The following is a 25,262-nucleotide window of genomic DNA, read 5'->3' as shown; positions in this document are numbered from 1 at the left end:
GCTTTACAACACGATGTAAGCTTTGCAGGTATGAACCTCGCAACGCAGTACAAGCTTTACAACACGATGTAAGCTTTGCAGGTATGAACCTCGCAACGCAGTATGAGCTTTACAACATGATGTAAGCTTTGCAGGTATGAACCTCGCAATGCAGTATGAGCTTTACAACACGATGTAAACTTCGCAGAGTAATATAAGCTTGCAGCAGCTCGAAGCTTCGCAAAGAGCCGAAGCTTTTGGCTTCCCATAACTCATCTGCATCCGTTCTGAGCTGCACCAAGAACATTCGCTCCAAGCTCCACTCAGAACATTAATGGTATTGTAAATCTTTAAACTGACATTGCATCAACCATCTGTTCCCTTGTACTTAAGATGACACCTTTAAGAAGTGGAATTTCACCTTGCTGTCTCACTTTTGTGGTCATTGAACTCATCAGATCTCCTCTGTCCATCCGCCGAAACAGTCTTCACATGCATGGAGAGACAAACAAGTCTCTAACTCGCTGAGGGTGGAAGACCCATTGGCTACCCTCACCTGGTTACCAGAATGTGGCTGCGCTGTTGTATGCCAGCAGCTTCTAGGGGCCACAGGTTAGAGCTGTGTGCTGGTGAGGACCAATGCAGATAAAGAGGATAGAGATGGGTGCTGGTGAGGATCATAAAGTTTACAACTGCAAAATGGTGATGCTGTGCTACTATACTGATCAAGACTGTGCCATGGGAATGCTTCAGCATTACAATCATAATCACACCACTTCGATCATTACGGGGTTTTTTTTTTTTTAAACAAAAATTTGAAATAAATTGCAGTGATAAACACAAGTCCACAAAATGTGATGGTTAAATCCAACTACTAGTGTACAAGCAGGTGCTACATTATCGAAAAAATCTATGATTTAAATGTTGTCAAACTCTTGTGTGCTCCATCATACCCCTTCGGTACACTTATATCACATTGCACTTCTTCTTCCTCTCTTTCCTTCATAAGGGGTGAGGCCGAATGGTACCAAGCTTCTGTCCTGCCTTGAACACGATACTCCTCCACTTCCCTCTGCCCTCAGTCAACTCTCTCCACTCTTCAACCATCCTGACCTTACGTATATCTCTCCTCACACAATCATCCCATCACAACCGCAGTCGACCTCCGTTTTTCCACTTATCTGCTCTCTTTGCCATGCATTCTCTCTTACCCCATCTGCACCAAGTGTCCAGCTCATCTCAGCTGGCATTTCACTAATCTCCCCATCTAACTCATTTGCACAACAATCTGCTCCCTCAGTTCATACATCCTCCTTCAATCCACCCTTTTCACTCCACTCTCCAACCACCCCCACCTTATTGATATCCATCCTCACACGATCTTCCCATCTCCACCACAGTCTACTTCTTTTTCTCCTACCTCGCTCCCTTATAACCGATCCGCTTTCTTTGCTATTCTCTCTACCTCCATCTGTACAAAGTTTGCAGCCGACATCAGCCAGATTTTTAACCAATCTCCCTGCGAAGCTCATCTGCACACCAATCTGCTCCCTCAATTTGTCCATCCTCCTTCTATCCACCTTCTTCACTTCCACAATCCTCCTGACCCAGTTGTTTTCGCAGACCTGCAGCCTCTGTTGTTGTCTTGATCATAAAGGTAGGCTAGCATTACACAGCATACCACAACTTTCCCTTTCAATTTCCTTCATATTTTTCTGCCTGCCATCAATCCCTCCACCCTCCGCACCTGTGCCTCCGAACTACCATCCCCGGTTATCGTTCCCACCAGATACACAAACCTATTTCCCTGCCTGATATCCTTCCTATCTAATCTGATATCAATTTCCTTTCTCTCCTGCTCAACCCACATTACCTCAATCTTCTCCATACTCATCTTCAATACATGTTTACAGAATGTCTCCTTCCATTCCCCCCAGTGCATCCTGCATCTCCCGCTTACTTCCCATCTTCACCACAGTCTACCTCTTTTCCTCGCAACCACAACATCCTCCTCAGAATAGCCTTCATTTTTACCATCGGCATGATAAACATAAGTGGGCTGAGAGAGCTTTCTGCCTCACCCCGATGTTCAGGCTGAACTCCTCTGACATTCAAAGACCAACCAAAGCTCTTCCATTCGTTCCTTCATAAATACGTTCCACCAACCTAACTTCTGCTTCCGGCACTCCCATCCAACTCGGTGTCGCCACCACCATCTCTCTCGGGACAATGTCATAGGCCTTCTCAAGATCCACAAATCTGAATGCTATTTCACTTTGTACGTCCAACCTCTTCTCCAGCAACTGTCTCAGCTTGAACATCCCATCCATCATCTGGCAGAAAATACTGAATAATATTCTGTCTGTAAATCTCTGCAGAGCCCATTTAAATTAAATCCAACTTGAAAGTCACCCCACTAGTTTGTTGAAAAGTCAGTGGTAACATTCACTGAAAATATGATCGCCGGTGAAAGCAAAATGTCGGATGTGCGCATGTATGCAAGTTTGGATAAACTTTCTTTTTACTGTGAATAGTTATGGAAGTACAGATGGGAATTCCAAAAATAATGATCAAAAACATCAAAAGATACACCAAAAACAAAAAATGAAAACTCTTATGATAGTGGTAGAAAATCTGTAGAAATAACTTATTAAATCAATGAAAACTTTTAGATCAATCACAACACATTAAAAAGGTGACCGTCTTCAACCACTCATCATACAAAACATCACAAAATGTACGTGGGAAGCCTCCCTGGTGTACTTATGTCAACGTGCATATTGCCACGTCTATGTCCTTCACAGATGAGCATACGTGGACATTGTAAACAAAATTACCATAATTTTCCAAATATAATAACCATTTTCACTAAACTTTTATCTATAGGTTAGATTGTGCATTATACATGGTAACAATTTACTTATTTCTTTTGTGGCCAGTCCAGAACATCATTGCTTACACAAGTTGTGAACGATAATGCATACTTACTAGATATGTTGCCTTTCTATGGTATTTCTTAATAATTCTCCATGTTTATAAGACATAAATATGAATGGTCTCCTGTGTTCATTGATGTTCAGAATCTTCAAATTATGATTTTTGAAATAAAATTATCAAGAAGCTGAAATCAAAACAGGGACCCATCCTCTTCAAGCACCAAAATGCCAGTACTTGACCCTAAACGGGAAACGTCGCTTTGTGACAGGCTTTGATTACCTCCGTCACCGAAGGTGAAGGAGGTTATGTTTTCACCCCGCTCTATTATATCTGCTTGTCTGTCTATGTGCAGGAGATCTCAAAACGTTTTGGATGAATACGGATGAAATTTGGTAGACAGGGTTGGGTGTGTGACAGGACGAACTGATTAGATTTTGGTGAAGATCGGGATCCGGACACTACAATTTTTTAAGTGATTCCGCACCATTGAGAGAAAGGGCCAAAAATGATATATGGCACGATATCTCAAAAAAGTTGTGCACGGTTTCATTTGAAACTTGGTGGACAAATTGATTGACAAATTGACAAATGACAAATTGATTCGATTTTGGTGAAGATCCGAATATGGATCTGGATATGAGAATTATTTCATTTTAAAAGTGATTCTTCACCATTGAGAGATAGGGCCAAAAACGATATATAGCATCATATTTCAAAAATGTATTGGGCCCGATATGTTCTTGTGGATCAGGCATTACGTGGTGAAGGTATGCGCTCTTCAGAGTGCCCTTCTATTTTAATAGTGTATTTTTCAATCAGTCATAGAAAAACAGCTATCGTTACATTACAGGCAATGAGGAAATGTTACAATCAGCTTTTGAGAATGTTGATTTGCCAGCCATGATTGTAAACAGTAAATGCGTAGGCGAACTCACAATTAGTAATTTAATGGACACTCAATACATTTGGAGGCGTAATGTATTTGGACAATTACAGTCATTTAGTTTAGAGTGCTAATTGTCCCAAGGATAAAGTTTCCTCATTTTTCCCACCTCGCGTTTCCAATTATATTTTTATTTTATTATTTCCCACATTTTCTCTTTGCCCTAGTAGCACAATACACTGTCCAGGGTAACCGTGGAGGATTTGAGAGGCAGATACTCAGCTGGGTGAAGTGTGTTTGGGTCCGTCCCCTTGGGAGAGAGTCTGAGGAAGAAGCTTTTTTTTGTCTCAAATACAAAGCCATGTACAGGAAGGACATATTGCTGATTCCTACAAGGGGCCCTAGCAAAACAACTTTCTTACTTTCTGATTCATAACCGACCCTCGTACTTGCTGATTTCAGGGTTTCCAATTATTCTCTCTTTGGCTTTCTTTTCTATTTGTTTATTCCCTTGACGGTCAAGCCAAATTGTTGCCCCACTACTCCCACTGTTAATTTAACCTTGCTCCTCCATGAGCCTCGCTCTTGTAGGGGGGAAAAAAAAAGAGCAAATGCCATTTTAGAATGATTTCAAATATGTGGAAGACTTCACTTTTGACCTTACAATTGTATTTCGTCAATGAAAACACACTTATTTTTCCATTGATAAGATGAAACAGAATTTTTTATTTTCTGAAAAAGAATTTAGGTTGTTTTTGTTTTTTTAATGGAAAAGGCATTTTTTGAAATGGGGGAGGGGGGGGATAATAATCACTGGCACAACAGGTGTGCATACAAAGGGGTATGCCACAGCTTGCGAGCTTGGCAAGTACAGCAGGATGCCAGACTGACACTTTCATGACATGTCGAGGGAGACACTCCTGACCTCATTCAAAATTTAGAGCCTCTGACTATTGCCAATAGAGAAGCAGGAGATTGAGTGGCGTGGCTGGAACAGATTCCAAACTGGTCACACATCAGGCAGTTTGAAAATAAGAAAGACTTGACATCAACAACAATAATAGATTATATTAGTTTTGCTAATAACTGGAAGAAAGCTGACTGGTGTAGGGTTGAATCTATCTGCTTTTGGACTTCTTTCACATGCATGCGATATCAGCCATCTTCCAGGCAGAGGAGGGGAGCAGAGCAGGCATTATTAAAGTACAGGCAGAGAAAGCGCAGAAAGAGTAGAAAGAGGAGCAAAAACAGAAAAAAAAGAATAGCAGCGCAGGACTTTACACCAACAGGTACCAATGCTATCAGGGCCTGTTGCTGATGCAAAGTTAAAGATGGACTTAACATTACTTGGTGAGAGAGACGTAATCAAGCAGACAGTGGATACGAGGGGGTAAGCTTGGAACAGTGTGTGATGGGTTGAGCACATGATTTGGAGGCAAACATGCTTGCACATCTTGGAGATTATTTTCCTGCTTGGGAACAGGAGGCCTGATTCGTATTTGTGTCCATAGCAAAATAGAAAAAGTATGAAAATACAATACAGGTGAAGTTGTCACAAAAATATCTTTGTACAAAAATAAGTACTACGAATGTTCAGTCAATGATTTATGCCAGGCCATAAATTTACTAACTACCCCTCATTAAAATGGAACACTATTAACAAAATGAAAATTACAGTGGACCAGGACTAAATTTTTTAAACAAACCAAAAACCTGCAAATGACTACTGTTCCAACAACACAATAAGGAATCGGAAATGATCGGACGAGATATTGTAATATTGATCGAGTATAAAATTGGAAGAAATGCAAATTAATTTTATTTGGATAGGTTATGAAGGGCTGTGTTCATACATTGAGAATATGGCAGAAGAATTTAAGGTGATAGTGATGAGGTAGAACAAAAGAGTAACTGCGAGAATGGCACAGTAAAATTAATAAAATGCTGCTTTATTAGAGCAAAAGGACAGTTCATATGAAAGCCTAATGACACGTGCGTTGCTGGAAAATGATTAATAAAACTAGAACGGCATTCTTCGACATCGACAGATATGCCTCCACCCCCATGATTATTGAAGGCTTTTATGTTTAAAAAAAAAAAAAAACTATATATATATATATATATATATATATATATATATATATATATATATATATATATATATATATATATATATATATATATATATATATATATATATATATATATATATATATATATATATATATATATATATATATATATATGGCTGCCAAGCCATGTGACCGATGATATCATCGGTCCCCCTCCCGCTCCCCCCATGCAATTTAGCCCTAGATCCTCAAAACTTTTCATACTGATCGGATAACGCATTTGGCATATGCAATTATGATGTCACAACGAAACCACCTATGACATCATCAAAAAAATCACTTATTTACCATGGAGAGGACTTCATGTGTGCCATTTTTTTCATGGAACTATTTTGGTGATTGAGGTCTAAAGTTTTTACTTTTTTCCAACATGGCTGCCACACCATGTGACCAATGATGTCATTATCATCATTAAAACATTCTATATGAGTAGTTGCAACTATGATGAAAAGTGTCAATCAGATAAGCAGTTGAAGGGAAAACAGAGAAAAATCAGCATGGGCATACGTACGTACGGACGGACGGAAAACATACGAGGCATAATTAGTAGCTAATGGGATAGCAAACAATGTTTAGCCATCAAAATACATGGTAGTCAGTTAATATTCGGGTTGGTACCGATGGTCATTTCTGGTGATTTACGAGTATGTTGTAAAGTTTTGGGTAAATGACTAAATCGAGCCTTCTTGGTAATAAAAAGTATAACAAAACACCATTATCGCAGCTGTCAATTCCTTGCCAAGGAGATACAAATAAATATTTTGTTGCAGTATTGGAGTCTTATTCATTTTCAACATTTTACTACAAGTTAAACACCCATTTCTGGTTAGGATCCTGGTCTATAACCAAAACTAGAGACTTCATAGAACACCTGACCCCAAGCAGTCCTGAGAAAAAGGACATGGAAAGGGTCTTAAACTCTTGCTTTGTGATTCCGAACATGACCTTTATTTCCTGTGAGCTGCAATTTTGTCTGAGAGAGTAGGCGGAAAATGTGATTGGTCAAGATGATTTAAAATTCCATAATATTTTGTCCAAGTACTGCTAAATAGTTTTTTGAAGGCACCAAAAGGCAAATTGTGTTCGACAGTGTTAAAGCCAACTACAGAGCCAAAGTAATGCTAAGCTGCAGGTTTGTGTTCAAAATATAACATTCAATTTAAACCAAGTTGTTTCTCGATCATAAACTGACATTTGTAGATAAACAGACAAAGTGAACCAATTGCTTAACCCAGCGTAATAACACTCCACTCGACCATTCTACTGCAGACTAGATAACCATCCAAATTAGCACACCTTTGAAATCCACTTCTCCATTTCCATCTGTGTCAAAGAGGTCAATCACCCTCTGCACGAGAGGATTCTGCTGCAGTTCAGGCAAGGACATGAATTCCTCAACACTCAGTGACCCAGAGTTGTCCAAATCCAGTTTTTTAAAGCGCTTTCCAAGACGTCGAATCTCATCTGCATCGACTGCAACACAGCAACTTCCATTTCACGTTGGGAAAGCGATCAACACAGACATTATAAAATGCATGCATTAAGACAACATGGCAAACCAGGAAAATAATGCAATGCTGTTTACAATATAGATTCCTCCGCACTTGTGATGCTAATCATGAGAGGGGAAACAATCACGTATCTATATTAATAATAAATGTCAGAGTGCGTCAGTGTGTCAGTCAGTACATCTCCTCCATAACTCCAAAACCATGAAAGCTAGTGGCATCAAACTTTGCATGCATACCAAAAGGAACTCCAAAGGAGTGCAGGAATGAAAACTGGGTGTTTGAGTAAATGTAAACATCCCTTTTGAAGATAACTTAGGGGGTGCCCATCACAAAAAACCCAAAATAAGTCTTATGAAGATGGTGGTACGCCATCTTAATCAGCCCTGTCAGCTCGTTGGGGTCTTAATTCGCCATTTTGTTCGGACTGCTCAACAATGCCTCGAGTTGGAACAGGCTGCAACGGTTTATTAACGAGAAAATATAAAAAGTGTTTTTTTTTTTCCACTTTCCTCATTCATATCCATCAAATGCCTGATCTTCATACCTATGATTCACTGTTTCCATCACTTTGGTAGGTGCTATAGTTTTCTAATCAGGAGCTTGGAGCAATTACAAGCATTATATGATGTCATTTTCCATGATGGACCGTCATGGACTAATTTTGGTATATAATTGAAATATGATTTTGGATTTGAAGATTGGATCTTGTGGACTAAATAAGTGTCAAAACCTGGAGTGAAATCAGAACATGTTAAGAAATATGCGATGTTTTTGTTCTTGCGGGTGTATCCCATCACCATTCAGCTTGCTATCGCTTGCCAAGCCAGGCATTCCTTATCAACTGTTTCGTCAGAGAGCTTGCTTGAGTGCTAATGCCGCTTGGCGAGCGTTGTACAAGCTGCTTGGTAACGGCACACACCCCAGTTTCACCATTCTTTTACCTTTCGTTTTGCTTTGTCTTTTTCCTTAAATATTTGTGATGCATACCTATCTACAGATCACTGACGACATAAAATTAAGTAAAAATATGCGAAAATAGATATTTTATAACACGTAGTTGTTGTTTGTGTGCTCCTTCCATGTACTATTAATGCTTCAATAAATATTACTATCTATAATTTTGTGTGCTGCTTCCATGTCCTTCAAAATGATTTCTGTTTTGGTAGAACAATAAAAGTTTCTGATCGAACGGCTGCGTGAAGGAACCATTAGCGCTTGTTCTTTTTCAAAATCGGAAAAAAGGCTTTTTAATTAAATCGATTGTTACCTTTTGAACGGAACCATTTTTATTATGATTTGCCAAATGTTATTTTCTTCTTCATTTTCATGACGACGCAACGTCGAGAATTAGTCGCATGTTCGTATTTAACCAGCAATTTCATCATCATCATCATTGAAATGGGGCAGAGAAGGGCCAGCAAACTCATCCCCAGTATTTGCCATCTCAGCTATCAACAGAGGCGAACTGAAATGAACATGTATTCCCTGCTCCAACAGAGAAGAAGAGGGGACATGATCCTAGTGTACCAGATCTTACACAGAATGGTTAAACTGGCCCAAGATGACTTATTTACCCAACAGCACAAAAAAAACACACCAGAGGACACTCCTTAAAGATTTTCAAAGAAAGGAGCTGCCTCGAAGTCAGGAATAAGTTCTTCTCACATCGGATAGTGGATGATCGGAATAACAGTCTGCAAAGTACTGTAGAAGCCTCCTCTCTCTCTCCAGACTTTCAAAACCAGCCTGGACAAGTATTAGTGGGGGAGGAAAGATTCAAACTACCCTGAACCCTCACGCAGGCATGCATATTTGTAGTAAAGTTTACAGGACGCAGTGACCGGAAGCTTCAGGATGATGGATGATGATTCAATGACAGTCGAAACCTTTTAGTATAAAGCGTGACAGAGAAATTCGGATCCTTTTGTAACAACTCAGAAAACTCAGCTCCTGATGAGATTAGCAAAACATCATAAAGAAACGATCATTATATTATTCCCTGTTATTTGATGAAATACAGGGCCCAGGGTCACCGCCGAGGAAAAGGGGTGAAGACCTACCACCTTGGAATAGTTGCGGGGAAGAAGTTTAGAGCGAAGTTTTAACAGCACTATATGCTTTCTTCTTCATTTTCGGAATTTTTCTTCTTCTTCTTCTTCTTCTTCTTCTTCTTCTTCAGCAAGTGGCGAATGAAACAAATGGAAATGAAGGAATTTTTTTCTAATTAAATCGATTTTCAGGTTTGCAAAGTCTATCGGAAGCAAGTGAATCGATGATTACCTTTCCAACATGCCATTTATATTATTGCAAGACAGCAAGAACCATTTATAACAAAGGGTGACGGAAGTAGTCAGCTTCTTTTATATACAGTATAGAGCAGTGTTTCTCAACCGGGGTTCCCCGGAACCCTAGGGTTCCGCAAGAGGTCGCTAGGGGTTCCGCGAGAAACAGTAATAAATAGGCTAATGCATTTTTGAGTAGTTTTTGTTTGATTTAATATTCGTAATTTTTCTATACACGTACGGCATATTGTTGGAAACTCTTTGGTTATTATAATAGAGGCTTCAACCTCTTCTATTATTTACAATGATAACCATAGGGAATGTATTTAACGATGTCTATATGGCGCCAGTGTGAAACCGCCCTCACCGGTTAGTGGACGTCCTGTACGCGGCGGATTCATGTATCATTGAGTGACGGACTCAAGTGCGGGACGCATGCACGGTGTCCATCCATATCTATCTCTATCTCTATCTCTATCTCTATCTCTATCTCTATCTCTATCTCTATCTCTATCTCTATCTCTATCTCTATCTCTCTCTCTCGTTAGTTCTTCTGTTTACCTTTATTGCTTCAGCTTTATTTGTTTAAGTTTTGTTGATCAAGTTGCATGAGGTGTTTTTTTTTTTTTTTTTGATTTAAAATTTTTTTTTTTTTGTGCATTAAAACCCCGGTGTGAGGTCTCATAAACGAGCAGTATGTTTTTTTTTCATTGCCAATATATTTGACAAAAAGGGGGTCATTTTTTCCTTAAACCAGGTATCCGAAAAAATATATATTTACCACGTGAACTACGATAAAAATAAAAAAAACAGCTAGATATTAATAAAGGTATATAATAATTTTTATGCAGGGGTTCCCTGAGACATGAAAACTATTTCAAGGGTCCCAAAAGGGTAAAAAGGTTGATAAACGCTGGTATAGAGTATAGATAAACACAAGAACCACCACCTGTCGCGGGGAAGGGGTCGGGTGGGAGCGCGGGTGGAGGGGAAGGGGTCGGGTGGGAGCCCGGGTGGAGGGGAAGGGGTCGGGTGGGAGCCCGGGTGGAGGGGAAGGGGTCGGTGGGAGCCCGGGTGGAGGGGAAGGGGTCGGTGGGAGCCCGGGTGGAGGGGAAGGGGTCGGGTGGGAGCCCGGGTGGAGGGGAAGGGGTCGGGTGGGAGCCCGGGTGGAGGGGAAGGCGTCGGGTGGGAGCCCGGGTGGAGGGGAAGGCGTCGGGTGGGAGCCCGGATGGAGGGGAAGGCGTCAGGTGGGAGCCCGGATGGAGGGGAAGCGGTCGGGTGGGAGTCCGGATGGAGGGGAAGGGGTCGGGTGCGAGTCCGGATGGAGGAGAAGGGGTCACCTGGGAGTCCAAAGGGAGGGGAAGGGGTCGGGAGGGAGGGCGGAGGGAGTGGTTGGAGAAGGGAGGGGATGGGTGGGGTAGAAGGATGTGGGAGGGGGAGGAGTGGGAGGAGGGAGGAGTGGGATGAGAGAGGGGAAGGAAAGGGGTGGGATGGGAGAAGGCATGGGAAGGGGTTGGAGGAGGGAGAAATACCAGTTACCTTTGCCAGTGATAAACTACCCCTCCCGTAATGTACAGTATGGCCTTTGGGGGGGAGGGGGGAGTTTGAATAAAATAAAATAAATTTTCAACTTGAATTGCTCATAAAAATGTAATATCATGAATATTACAAATAAATTTGCACAAAAGAAATGTTTGTATTATGATTGGTGTGAATCATGACAACACAGCAAATGAGATAGTCATTATCCTCAAATGCCTGGTGTTGGCTTAGTGGTTAGGGTGGCTGGCTTGGAATCTTCGGGTCCTGAGTTTGAGCTCCGTTGGCCGCTGAATTAACACCAGGTGAGGTTGACTCAGCCTGTCATCCTTCCGAGGTTGGCGAAATGAGTACCAGTGTACTGATATAGGGGCACAGCATCAGCGACATAGTTGCACCCCAACAAATTAGCAGCTATCCAGCAGCCCAGCTGCCATACGCAAGAAGAAGAAGATTATCCTCAAATTGAAAAGCCTGTGTGTCTGTAGCGACGTGCGGTGAGGCGAGCAAAGCGAACCGATCCACACAAGTATATATTATCTGCCAGTCTGTCTGTCTGTCTGTCTGTCTGTCTGTCCTTAGTCCATCCAGAGAAGAGCTTCGCTGATATGACTCCAACTACAACTTTTGCATCAAGGAAAAAAACAAAAAAAAAAAAAACTAATCGCCACCATTTTGTTTGCTCTGTGTAGGCCTTAGGTTTAAGGTGTATATTTGAAAACTGAATAGTGCGTCTATCATGAAATTAAGGTACGTTTTGAGAAAATAAAGGTACATTTTGATTGGAGGGGATTGAGGACTTGGGGGTGGCGAAGGGGTTTGAGGACTTTGGGTGGGGGTGGTGGGGCAGGGGGGAGGGATTGATTTCACCAAACAACATTTTTAGGGAACATATAGCTAGACAATATCAAATTCCATGTTATATTTAGCTGTTCTTTACATAATATTGCAACAGTTTTGAGATTGACCCCAGAGAGAGAACATGACATTACATATCGGTCATCAGCCAATTATTTCTTAGTACATGTAAGATAGCCCTTTGTCCTGTGTCTGGAGGGACTGGGGATGGTAACATGTGTTGTGAAGTAATCTATGTGCCATCCATATTGCATGTCTTCACATTTTTTTGCAATCAACCCCACCTAATTAGAACTCTCCTCCAAATTCACTGAGCCAGCAAACCCATGTGGTGGCCCATAACAAACCACACTGTAAAGACGCGACAGCACTTCAACAGAAGACCAAATGCTTCATGGTTCTCCACCCCACCCCACCCAAAGACTTTTCGTCAACAATGGACTCTTTCATTTTAATGACCTTTTATTTTCTTTATCCTTGGAATCCTTCTTCATTTTTTCACAATTCACTCATACCTCTCCAACAATTTATTGCCCTCAGTGGCACCCCTCTAAGTTCGTTTTCCCTGTTCCCTGTTAAATTCCTCTTCCTTTTGTTACTTTGGAAATTCATTTAAAAGCCCAGTTGGAGCCCAAAGGTCTGAGGGGGTCTTAATTCTTCATTTATTCACAATTCTTGCGAACCTTCAGGAACATTTGGCAGTCACATGGTCCAATCGGGAGTGAGGAGAGGCATCAGAACTTTGCCCCCAAAAAGCCGAATATGTCTCGCTGGGGAATGGAAGGAGTGAGCAGGAGGGAGAGGTGAGAGCAAGCATGGAATAAGTGAGCAAGTGGGAGAGCAAGCGGAATGATGACGAAGCGAGTGGAAAGGAGAGAGTGATCGAGCACCAGCAAACGGAACGGGGTGGAACAAGACTCACTGAGTGACCACTTGCGAGCGAGCTAAAGCAGTGGCGTTGACGGAATTCAGAGGCGCTGGTGCAGGTGCTCCAACTCCGCAATGCTCACCATCTCCTGAACACTCCGGCCTTGCATCGACACACCTCAAGTCCACGATTACTTTCCCACCCCTCCTGCATATTTGGCCCAAAGTACGCCAAACCTGTCTACATTCTGTTATTGGGGGGTCGTAACCAAACCCCGAAGTGCTTCTCTTCTTCTCTACCGTTTATCTAAACTTCCCGGTGTTGAATGAGGAGCCTTGTCCAATCTTAAGTAAGATTGATTAAGGGGAAATACGTGCTCTTCTGTGCCTTTTCTTTGCTGTACATTTTTGCTTGCCGTTTTGATGATCAGTGCAAATATTTGTGTCAGTAGTAGCCAGTAGTAAGCTGATCAGTGGTCAACCAGGAGTAAGCCAGAGGATTTCACCCCCAGCTATTCTCTCCCCCGCCCCCTTGTCTAGCCGGCATTGAATTCCGCAGTTCCGCTCAGCTGCATAAATGAATTAACAGATGCACGCCGAGGGTACAAACCTTAATTGTTCAAGTCAAACCAACAGCCAGGTAAACATTTAAATAAGACAGTGGACCCTGTTAGGCTTGGCCGTTCTAATCGACATTCGTAGTTGCTTCACGACCTGTCGAGCTGCAGAATTATCCATAGCGTGTCAGCCTACAGGGCCGGAGTTTGTCGCACGACCCAAGCAATCACTCCGTGGTAACCCCCTCACCCCGAGTCCGCAACAATATTGTTCAAGTCACATTTTACATTACGTGGAATTTCCACCAGCACGTTAGTTCTATTATAATACCTCTGACTGAGGTGCAACCAATCTACACAATCCTCAACTGGCATGTTCAACCAATCAAAAATGATCGAAAAAAACATTTTTTAGCACAGGTCAATAACAGAACAACACTCAGAAAATGCTGCAATTTATTGACAGTAAAGAAAGACTTTTAGTTTGTGTTTTTGTTTGCTTTAAGTAAATGTCTTGAGCGATATTCATTCCAAACAATTACTTTCTAGTTATAAATATAAAAAGGCCAAAAAACTATTTTGCGTTTATATCAATTTATTTTTTTTCTTAAGAGGAATATACATTCACCAGTAGATTAAAAACATTGACACTTATTGGCCATTATGATGCTGATCAAAGGGTGAGTTATGAGTGGAAAACAAAACTTACCACACAAGGCAGCCACATATAGTCTGACTTAAAAAGCAAGATATTAATATTTGACCAAATAGGCCACAACATGTATTGAAGTATGATGATATTTTGACAAAGGAAAATAGTTGTTACTCACAGTGTGAACACATCTCCATTGGGTAGCTTGTCTCATTCCCCTAAAGGTGAAAATAAATAAACAAATAAAAACTACAGGAACTGAGCAACAAATCAGCTAGTATGGAAACACATATCACAATGATCAGATGATCAGTACAAGCACGGATCAGCCTGCAATTCAGACGAAGTCACTTAAACAATTTCTTCTAAACTTCTTAACTACTTGTCAAAATGGACTAGACTGGCACAGGGCAGAATTGCCAAGCTGAACAGTTTTTGTTTTGTTGTTTTGTATCCCCTGATAGGCCAAATCTGGATCCTGACCTCCAAAACCTAATTGGCTTGTTCTTGTCACCTACCCAATTTCGTCCAAATCCATCCACAACTTTTTGAAACATCATGCTATATATCATTTTTGGCCTCACCTCTCACTGGTGAAGAATCACTTTAAAATATATATATATATATATATATATATATATATATATATATATATATATATATATATATATATTCTCATATCTGAATCCTGATCTTCACCAAAATCGAATCGATTCGGCAAAGTCATACACCCAACCTGTCCACCACGTTTCGTTCAAATCCATCCAAAGTTTTTCAGTTATCATGCAGCATATCGTTTTTGGCTCGATCACTCAATGGTGAAGTGTCATTGAAAAAAATTCTCAGATCCGGATCTTCACCAAAATTGATTCAGTTCTTCCACGTCACACACCCAACCTGTCCACCAAATTACATCCAAATCCCTCCAAAACTATTTAAGATATCCTGCTCACAGACAAATAAAAAAAAACAAGAAAGAGGTCATGCATTGCACGACACATGCAAAACACATCAAACAAATTTGACCTTAAAAATAATTGGTGTTTGTTTGAATCCAATGACCAAATATGCAAATCCTCTTCAAATTTCAAGTCAATCAGATAAATATACCATCAGAGATGGGGAATCCCTCACCATTGAAAAATAATTGAAATCAGATAAGCGGTTTTCCATTTACAGTGGGACCCGCTTAATAAAATCACGGTTAATAGAATCACCCGTATTATAGAATCAAAATCGTTGAGACCGATTCCTTTGTATCTAAATGTACGCAATTTTTCCCGTTTATTAGAATCAAAAACCCGCTTAATAGAATCAGCTGCTGGCCATCCACTTCGACAGTTCAGCGCCTACTGGCCGCACAGTTCCAACTTTTGCCACCAGGCGGCTGACGTCACGCTAAAAATAACGCTATGCCACTACAGTGATTTCGGTAGTCATTGTACAGATAGGCAGACGGCTGACAGCTGCAGTCTAAGCACTAGGCGTGTCGTCATTTCCACGATGGACAGAAAACGAAAGCGGACGGATCGTTCAAACATTGATAAAGCACAAATCCTGAGAGACTATGACGCTTTGCCCAGAATGAGCCAACGAGAAGCTGCACACAAGTTGGAAATTAACCAGCCGATCCTATGCAAGATTCTGAAAGATTGAGAAGCCATTCTGAAAGGTCAAGTGGATTCGTCTTCTTCTCAGAAACGCAAGCGAAGCGGCAACGCACCCGATGTCGAATCAGCAATGGTCAAGTGGATTCAAACTTCTAGAGAAAAGGAAGCACCGCTTTCTGGACCTCTGATGCGGGAGAAAGCGGCTCAGTTCGCGGAAAAGTTCAACAACAAGAAGTTCAGTGCGACAAACGGCTGGATTGACCGGTTCAAGAAAAGACATGGAATCGTCCACAAGAAACTTCACGGAGAGGCAGCGGCGGCTGACGTAGGAGGGAAACAACAATGGCTGGACCACGTGTTTCCGGATCTCGTAGAAGGCTTCACGGCTGATGAGATCTGGAATGCTGACGAAACCGGGTTGTATTTTCGGGCCTTACCAGACGGAACGTTCCTCTTCAAGGGAGATCAGCACTGCGGTGGGAAAAAGCCAAAGGAAAGAATCACGGTGCTTTTTTGCTGCTCGATGACTGGTGCTAAGCGTCCTCCTTTCGGTATTGGTAAAAGCAAGAATCCACGGTGTTTCAAACGCCTCAAAACAATTCCAGTTCGCTACAGAGCCAATTCCTCCGCATGGATGACAGGTTTCCTCTTCACTGAATGGCTCGATGAGTGGAATCGCGAGCTTCGGCGTCATGACCAGAAAGCGTTGCTTCTCATCGACAACTGTCCGGCACATCCCCAATCACTTCAAATGTCGAACATTACTGTGGCATTTCTCCCGCCGAACACAACCTCTGTTCTTCAACCGTTAGATCAGGGAATTATCCGTTCATTCAAAGCTCATTACCGCCGTGCCATGCTACGAAAAGTGCTCACTGAGATTGACAACAAGGATGGAGCAATGACAGCGAGTGACTTGGTGAAAAGATAACGATCCTCGACGCTATGCTGTTTACGGACGCAGCATGGAATGATGTGAAGACTACCGGCATAGTGAACTGCTGGCGCAAAGGAGGAATTTTCATCGGAGCGGCAATCGAAGGCGAAAGGGTCGAGAGCAATGACGACGAGTTAGCCAACCCTCTTCAAATGGATCCCGACCAATGGCAGGACTTCGTCAACATGGACGCCACTCTCCAAACCACAGACGATGATGTCACAGACGAAGCCATCGTTTCGGCAGTCCAACGCGAAATGGGAATTGCTACTGACGCAGACTATGACGCCGACACTAAAGTGGAGGAAGAGGAGGAAGAGGAGATCTCTGTCCCGACCATCAAGGAAATGATGCCTGCAGCTAAGACGATCAGGCTTGGTTTGCTATCACATGGGTTCAGTGACATGACCTTCCTGCGCAAACTTGACAAGGAGGTCACCGCCATTGCCACAGACTCGTTAAAGCAGGCAACAATCGACAATTTTTTCATTACAGAGTAGGCTCATCGACAAACCTATGTTGTTTTGCTTTGAAAAGTACATATGTACTGTACGTGTAATTGTTTTATTTTCAGTAGTAAGTTGCATTGTTTTGAGCAAGTGTGTCATATAAATCAAACTAAATGCTGAGTATTTGTCTCCGTATGTGTACTCGACATTTGATCCGCTTGATACTCCACAACTCTGGTGAACTCGGATATTAGAATCACCCGCTTATTAGAATCAAATTTGTCCGGCCCAAAGTGATTCTATTAAGCGGGTCCCACTGTATTACAAAAAACATTTTTTTCAAGATGGCCGCCCCAGTCGGCCATCTTGGATCCGGCCAGGCCCAAAATCAATAGGGTTCTTCCTTTTCAGGTGGTACATGTGTGACCCAAATTTCAAATCGATATGGCGAACAGTTTGAGTTATCGCACTCGCAGCTATAAATGTTGACGCCGTGCCAGCCGGACGGACAGCCGGACGGACGACCCGGGTGATAACAATATCCCCCTTCCGCCACGCGGCGGGGGGATAAAAACTGACAATTTTAGAAATTTGCCCTCTGTGGACTTTTTGGCCTATGTTGACCTTAAAAATACTTGTTCATTGAATTCAGTGACCTGATAAGAGCCTGGTGTTGGCTTAGTGGTTAGGGTGGCTGGCTTTGGATCTTAGGGTCCTGAGTTTGAGCCCTGCTGGCTGCTGTATCAACACCAGGTGTGGTTGAATCAGCCTGACATACTTCCAAGGTCGGTGAAATGAGTACCAGTGTATTGGTAGAGAGGCACAGCATCAGAGGCACAGCCAGGCATCCAATAAATGATAGCTACCCCAGCAGCCAAGCTGCCATATCCAACAAGAAAACAATGACCTGAGATGCAGATCATCTTCAAATTTCAAGTCCATGAGATGAAAATTGAGGATTTTAGAAATTTCACCTATGTTGTTGACCTTTGGCCTATGTTGACCTTTTTCACGATGCTGACCTCAAAAATAATTGGTGGTTTAATTCAATGAACAAATATGCAACTCCTCTTCAAATTTCAAGTCAATGAGATGAAAATTGACAATCTTTATCAAGGCTCAGTTCAATTAGATGAAAATTGAATATTTTTCAGATTGAAATTGATGAATTTAGAAGTTTGACCGTGAGTTGACCTTTTGACCTCAGAAATTGTTGGTTTGCCAATCAAGTGATGCAATATGCAAATGTTGTTCAAATTGCAAGTCAATTGGATGAAAAATGATGATTTTAGAAATTTGACTTCAAGAAGACCTTTGACCTTTGACGTCAAAATCAATTAGCTTCTCAGTTGAGACTACCTCGACAACTTGGTAAAGTTTCATGGCGATCGGTTTAGAATCGTGACCTGTCGGTAATAGACAGAGACAGAATAATATACTTGGAAAATCTTCAATTTTGCAAATAACAAGAGATGTCATGCAGAGCACGATACTTGCGAGATCCGTGAAACAAATTTGACCATTAAAACAATTGGTGGTTGAATTCAATGACCAGATATGCAAATCCTCTTCAAATTTCAAGTGAATCGGATGAAAATTGACAATTTTAGAAATTTGAACAAGGTCGACTTTTTGGCCTGTGTTGACCTTTTGGCCGATGGTGACCTCAAAAATAATTGGTGGTTGAATTCAGTGATGTGATATAAAAATCCTCTTCAAATTTCAAGTCAATCGGATGAAAATTGAGGATTTTAGAAATGTAATCTAAGTTGTTGACCTTGTGATCCATGTTGACCTCAAAAATAATTGGTGCTTGAATTCAGTGACCTGCTATGCAACTCCTATTCAAATTTCTCAATCGGATGAAAATTGAGGATTTGGATATTTGAAAAAGTTTTTTGGCTTATGTTGTCTTTTTGACCTCAAAAACAAGAGGCGATTGGAAAATACAAACAAACAGACAGACAGACAAACGCACAAGACCAACTGATATAACGTGAAAAATATTTGATTTTCGCAAGTAATGAAAAAAATCTTATGGAGTGACACTTGGCGAAACGGAACGGCACTCGGTAGAACACATACCTCCGCCAGGCTGAATAGTTTACATTTTGCATGCCACTGATAGGTTGGCATCTCAATCTGAACCTCAACCAAAATCGAATCGGCTTGTTCTTGTTACCAAACCAACTCATCCACCTAGTTTTGTCAGAACCCGTCTACAACTTTTTGAGATATCATGCGATATCGTTTTTAGCCCCATCTATGAATGATGAAGAATCACTTGAAAAATTATTTGATCCAGATTTGGATGTTTTCACAAAAATCGAATCAATTGGTTCTTGTCACACACCCAACCTGTCCACCAAGTTCCGTCCGAATCCATCCACAACCTTTTGGAGATATTGTGCTATATTGTATATAGTTTTTGGCCCTATCTCTCAAATGGTGAAGAATCACAAAAAAATTATAGCATCCACATCTGGATTTGGATCTTCACCAAAATTAAGTGTTGCTATCCTTGGCTGGTCACCTACATACACAAAAAAAAAATGTTGGAACGATTGCTTGAATACTGTGGCCAAAATTTTTGACAAACACACAGACAGACAAACAGACAAACGCTACAGACCAACATACTTAGCGAAAAAAAAATTCGCCAAGTAGCAGACAGAATAATGCACAAGACCAACCAATATACTGTCCGACCCCGCCATTCGCAGACCCCATGTATTCACAGGTCATAGGTGTGACCTGCTTCAACAGTGACGCTTTGCGTATTCGCATTTTTTTTTGTTTTAAACACTTCAGGACTGGTCACCTATATCCACCTGAGAAATTGGAAATCAACCAACAATACAGAAAAAAGATGCAAAAACCCTTTAGGAAGCGCCAAAGATCCCCTTAACTACAGCCCAATTAGCTTACTCTACATACTTCCAATCATCAGCAAGGTCATGGATTCTATCATCGCAGTCGACATAAAAATCATTCCTTTTCTCCAACAGCCTCATCTCAGATCATCAAATCGGATTCAGACCTGGTCACTTTACCTTGGACATTCTGCTTCTACTCTCACAAAGTGGTGGAGGACCTCAATATCAGACATGAGATGAGGGCCTTCTCTCTGGACATATCTCAAGCTTTTGATACAGTCTGTCATCCCACCTTGCTCTCCAAATTGTCTGCCTATGGAATCCAAGGCCAACTCAACTCTTGGATTATTGACTTCCTCCACTCTCGTACACAATGAGTGGCTCTCAACGGAACCCTTTCATCTCCTCTCTCTGTCAAGGCTCGAGTACCCCAAGCCAGTGTTCTCGGCCCCATATTATTCCTAATCTTCATCAATGATCTCACTGACTCTCTGGAAAATCCCCTTCATCTTTGCTGACGAGTTCACTCTCTGCCATGACATCTCTCATCCTTCTGACAGATAGGCAGCAGCCTCTTTCCTCTCCTCAGACTTTGACAAAAATCACAAACTGATCAAACACAATTTTGTTTATGTATCCATATTGTCCACCCTTTGTGTTTTCCCTTACCCCTCATCGTTACCTGCATCCCTTGCTTGTCAGTCTCAAATTACTTTCTCCCTCTATCCTGCTGTTCCCTTTGTTATGTTTTGACCTGATTTTTTTTGTGTGCAATCACTCTTCCACAAGCCGAGACTATGTTCAAAAAATATATATATTTTAAACAATGCCCCAACATTCGCGGCATTTTTCAGGAATGTATCCCCCGCGAATAGCGAGGTACGACGGCACTTGAAAAATCTTCGCTTTTCGCAAGTTACAGACAGACAAACAGATAGGGGTGAAAACATAACCTCCGCCCACCTTCGGTGTTGGAGGTAATGACAAAGAAGATTGGCAGATTTTTCTCTTCCTAAGTGCGAGAACGTCCTTTTGATGAAACCGAGTGTCTAATTGGATTTTAAGATATTGTTACAGTGCCGGGGGTCGGCCGCCAACTGACTGCTCTGAAGGAGCCGCAAGTCAAGTCGGCCCGATCGATCGCCAGGAATACAGATCGCCGCCCGGATAAGTCCGAGTCGACGGGTCCTTGGACAAGAACCGAAATACGCCAATGGGCAGATCACATGGGGTAGGGTCGATTGCCAATCTTCAATGTACCTAAATACCCACGTGATCCAACTACCAGGGTATTCCACCCTCGACGGAACAAACCCCCGAGGCGAGCCTGTCCCATGCGCGATTCCGAGCGGTTTAATCGCCGAGAACCGTCGGTCCAAATGTCCCCCTTTTACGGCAAACCAACGGCTTTCTAACTCCCAACATACGAAATGCTCAGTCAATGAAAGAATGGACGCGACGAGCTGAAAACATTTAACAATTGGGGTATTTATTAATAATAATGGGGAACTAGGGAAGCACGTAAGAGCAGAACTATTCCGACTAAACGAAATGCAATGCAACGATTTACAGCACACAAAGCACTTAACAATTTCCTACTTATTAGACGGGCCCACGGACACGCGTACGCGCGCGCGCGCACGCACGCACGCACGCACGCACGCGCACACACACACGCACACACACACACACACACACACACACACACACACACACACACACACACACACACACACACACACACACACACACACACACACACGAAATGGTGGCTGAGGCCTTTAATAACGAGCTCCAGCTCGGACCACAGGTGATCTGAAACCCAGAGCCTATCTCGAACCTCTCCACCTCGTGTGGTCTTCAAGTTGTTCGGACCGGGCTCCAGCGAGAGCGAGCTGGATCCAATCGCCGTGAGCCGCGATCCTTCCCGAGCTCCCGCGAATCCTCCCGCGCTTCTCAACACGTGCTGGTGAGACGAGGAGCCGATCCTTCCCGTCGATGCGTCGCTTCCCTGAGGAACCACCTCCAAGAAGAGGCCGACGAGTCGCACCAAGCCGGGAACCAAACGGAGGACAAAGAGATCCACGAACCACGAAGAAGAAGCCACCACTCACAGCTCGAGCCGAGTAACCAGCTCAACTCTCTTCCAAACAAGGAAGCTTGAAGCAAAAAGCTCTCCCGAGCCAAGCAGGACCCGATGGCCTGCTGAACAACTCCTCAGCAGAAGCAAAAAGCTTCCGAAAGCCTCAACCCTAACCCAAGCCAAACCGGACCCGACGGCCTGCTGAACGACTCCCCTCAACTCCGAACACGAACAAAGAAAGGATCTCCTCTTTATCCTTCTCCGCCCCCCTCCCCCGCACCCGGCGTGACTCATGCCCTCGTGATCCATCCCCCGCTCAACCATGGGTGGGAGGGAGTTGTTGACGTCATGAATCACGGGACGGAAGGGCTCTTCTTCCTCTTCGCAGAAGAGGGGGAGGGACGTCTCGATTGTTTCGTGATCGCTAACTATTAAATTGATCCGCAACACATCAAATCGATTTCTAAACATTTAAACAATGGAAGGTGAGCTATCTCGGGAACAAGCACTTATCGACATAGCTGAATGAAGGAACCTGTATGTTGTGTGCAATCGAATTCCAAATTTGCAACAACATGTTGATGAAAGTTAAGTCCATCGAAAAACACAACACCGTCTTTCTCCTTTTGGACATCCTGAAGGATTATGTTGTTCATATGGTGTCCGCTCTTACTGTTTTGTCACATCCAGCAGGACCTTGTATTTGGTTTCACACAACCCAACACAATTTCCTAGTGCGGTAATAAAAGTAATCTTTGAAGGAAGTTATAAATGATACCAATTCAACAAACCACAACACAGCTTCAACACCAAACACTTAACTAGATCAAGTAAAGTGGAAACCGAATCTGCACTCACAATCACGTCGGTACGAGTACATACCCCTCTGTGTAGGTGTGTGCGGGCTCGGTGGGATGAGTGCGTTTGCCTCTGTGTAGGTGTGTGCGGGCTCGATGGGATGAGTGTGTTTTCCTGTGTAGGTGTGTGCGGGCTTGGTGGGATGAGTGTGTTTTCCTCTGTGTAGGTGTGTGCGGGCTCAGTGGGATGAGTGTGTTTTCCTCTGTGTAGGTGTGTGCGGGCTCAGTGGGATGAGTGTGTTTTCCTGTGTAGGTGTGTGCGGGCTCGGTGGGATGAGTGTGTTTTCCTGTGTAGGTGTGTGCGGGCTCAGTGGGATGAGTGTGTTTTCCTCTGTGTAGGTGTGTGCGGGCTCGGTGGGATGAGTGTGTTTTCCTGTGTAGGTGTGTGCGGGCTCAGTGGGATGAGTGTGTTTTCCTCTGTGTAGGTGTGTGCGGGCTCGGTGGGATGAGTGTGTTTTCCTCTGTGTAGGTGTGTGCGGGCTCAGTGGGATGAGTATGTTTGCCTCTGTGTAGGTGTGTGCGGGCTCGGTGGGATGAGTGTGTTTGCCTCTGTGTAGGTGTGTGCGGGCTCAGTGGGATGAGTATGTTTGCCTCTGTGTAGGTGTGTGCGGGCTCAGTGGGATGAGTGTGTTTTCCTCTGTGTAGGTGTGTGCGGGCTCAGTGGGATGAGTGCGTTTTCCTCTGTGTAGGTGTGTGCGGGCTCAGTGGGATGAGTATGTTTGCCTCTGTGTAGGTGTGTGCGGGCTCAGTGGGATGAGTGTGTTTTCCTCTGTGTAGGTGTGTGCGGGCTCGGTGGGATGAGTGCGTTTTCCTCTGTGTAGGTGTGTGCGGGCTCGGTGGGATGAGTGCGTTTTCCTGTGTAGGTGTGTGCGGGCTCAGTGGGATGAGTATGTTTGCCTCTGTGTAGGTGTGTGCGGGCTCAGTGGGATGAGTGTGTTTTCCTCTGTGTAGGTGTGTGCGGGCTCGGTGGGATGAGTGCGTTTTCCTCTGTGTAGGTGTGTGCGGGCTCGGTGGGATGAGTGAAATGACAGTTCATGACGACACACCTCCATACAATCTATAAATGCGTTTCGCGGTCCGTTCGCGCCGTCCGTGTCATATTTCCGGGGGGAGAGGGGGCACGGCCCTGCTGAACAGCTGCACGGAAGGTTAAACGAGCAAGGGGGGGCACTGAAACTTGGGGACACCGCCGTACGCGGTGAGTGCGAGCTCATGATTGCTAAATTATAAAAGCGTCGGCGAGGAAACACAACAAGCACGACGTGGGGGTTCGGATTGACGGATATACGAGGTCGTGAAGAAGGAAACACGCGGGCTGTGCAGGGCCGTATGACACACCAGAGGCGGTCGAGGCAAACTCACCATCGTGCGAGCGTCAAATGTCGGAACGTATAACGAATTGAGAGGTCCGTCCAAACGAGCGCCGGAGAACACGGATGAACCACGAAGCAAGAACGAAGAGAAAACCCAAGCTGGATCCCAGCCAGCACCAGTGAGCGTGCTCCGCGCCCTCTCACATCCGGGTCCTGCGCAGTGACGTCACATGTCATCCGTTCCGACGTGACGCAATACGTCGTACGTCCGTCCACAGAGAACCAAAGCATCGCTCAAGAGACGATCGTTTTCCATTAAATGTCGTCCAACACGAACTCGTTTCGACGCATTCTCAACCCTCCACCAGCGAGGATCATCAACATTATTTCCCGTTACAATTTCTGTGGTACTATCAGCATTTGCTTCGCAAGCAAAGAAGTCCAATCCTCTGATCCGCACGAGAAGCCCTTTCATCATTTTCCATTTTTCATCGTTTCCCCTCGATCGAATCCAAATCTTGAAGAACCTTCAGTTGTTCATAAAGCCTTCATCTTTGTCTTTCAGCGACCTTCTTTGTGACAGGATATCCTGTTGGGTTTACATATCTGTTCGGCTCCATCTGCTGTCAGGATGTCCATGAGCTTCGTGATGACGAATGGACATGATGGTTCAGGTTCAGCCTCAGATTTGGCCAATCAGTTTAGGTTCATTGTAAAACACTGATGTGTCTCCATGAGGGGCGGTGTTAGTCATCTCGAGGCCATTACAAAACACAACAATGTGGGGGCACCTGTCGACCTGTCAATGTAATCGATCACCACACCAGGACATGCATTTTGATGTCCGTCTGTCTGACGTCGATGTATTCAGTCATTACTTATGAAATCTCAACCAATTAGACTTGCCAAGAGGATGACGGGTCATAAGGCAAAGGTTGTA

At 43.3% G+C, this 25,262-nt stretch overlaps 1 protein-coding gene across 2 annotated transcripts in view; it reads right to left on the bottom strand.

Annotated features, from left to right (window-relative positions):
• LOC147022831 (calcineurin subunit B type 1-like) overlaps positions 1-24,890 on the bottom strand; it is a 57,224-nt gene extending 32,334 nt beyond the window's left edge. Inside the window, exons 1-3 of one of the 2 annotated variants that reach the window (XM_085887718.1) lie at positions 24,372-24,642; positions 14,376-14,415; positions 7,228-7,404 (exon numbers count right to left, since the gene is read on the bottom strand). In XM_085887718.1, coding sequence (XP_085743844.1) covers positions 7,228-7,404; positions 14,376-14,415; positions 24,372-24,374 — 220 coding nt within the window. In that variant the 5' untranslated portion in view covers positions 24,375-24,642. Of the gene's footprint in view, positions 1-7,227; positions 7,405-14,375; positions 14,416-24,371 lie in introns of both variants that reach the window. The other variant, XM_085887720.1, reaches the window with a different exon arrangement.
• Between the last annotated feature and the right edge of the window lie 372 nt (positions 24,891-25,262).

The sequence above is a fragment of the Eptatretus burgeri genome, chromosome 7, assembly GCF_056783735.1.
Source record: "Eptatretus burgeri isolate ZD-2024b chromosome 7, Ebu_testis_v1, whole genome shotgun sequence".
NCBI lineage: Eukaryota > Metazoa > Chordata > Myxini > Myxiniformes > Myxinidae > Eptatretus > Eptatretus burgeri.
This window is presented reverse-complemented; position numbering and strand designations above follow the sequence as displayed.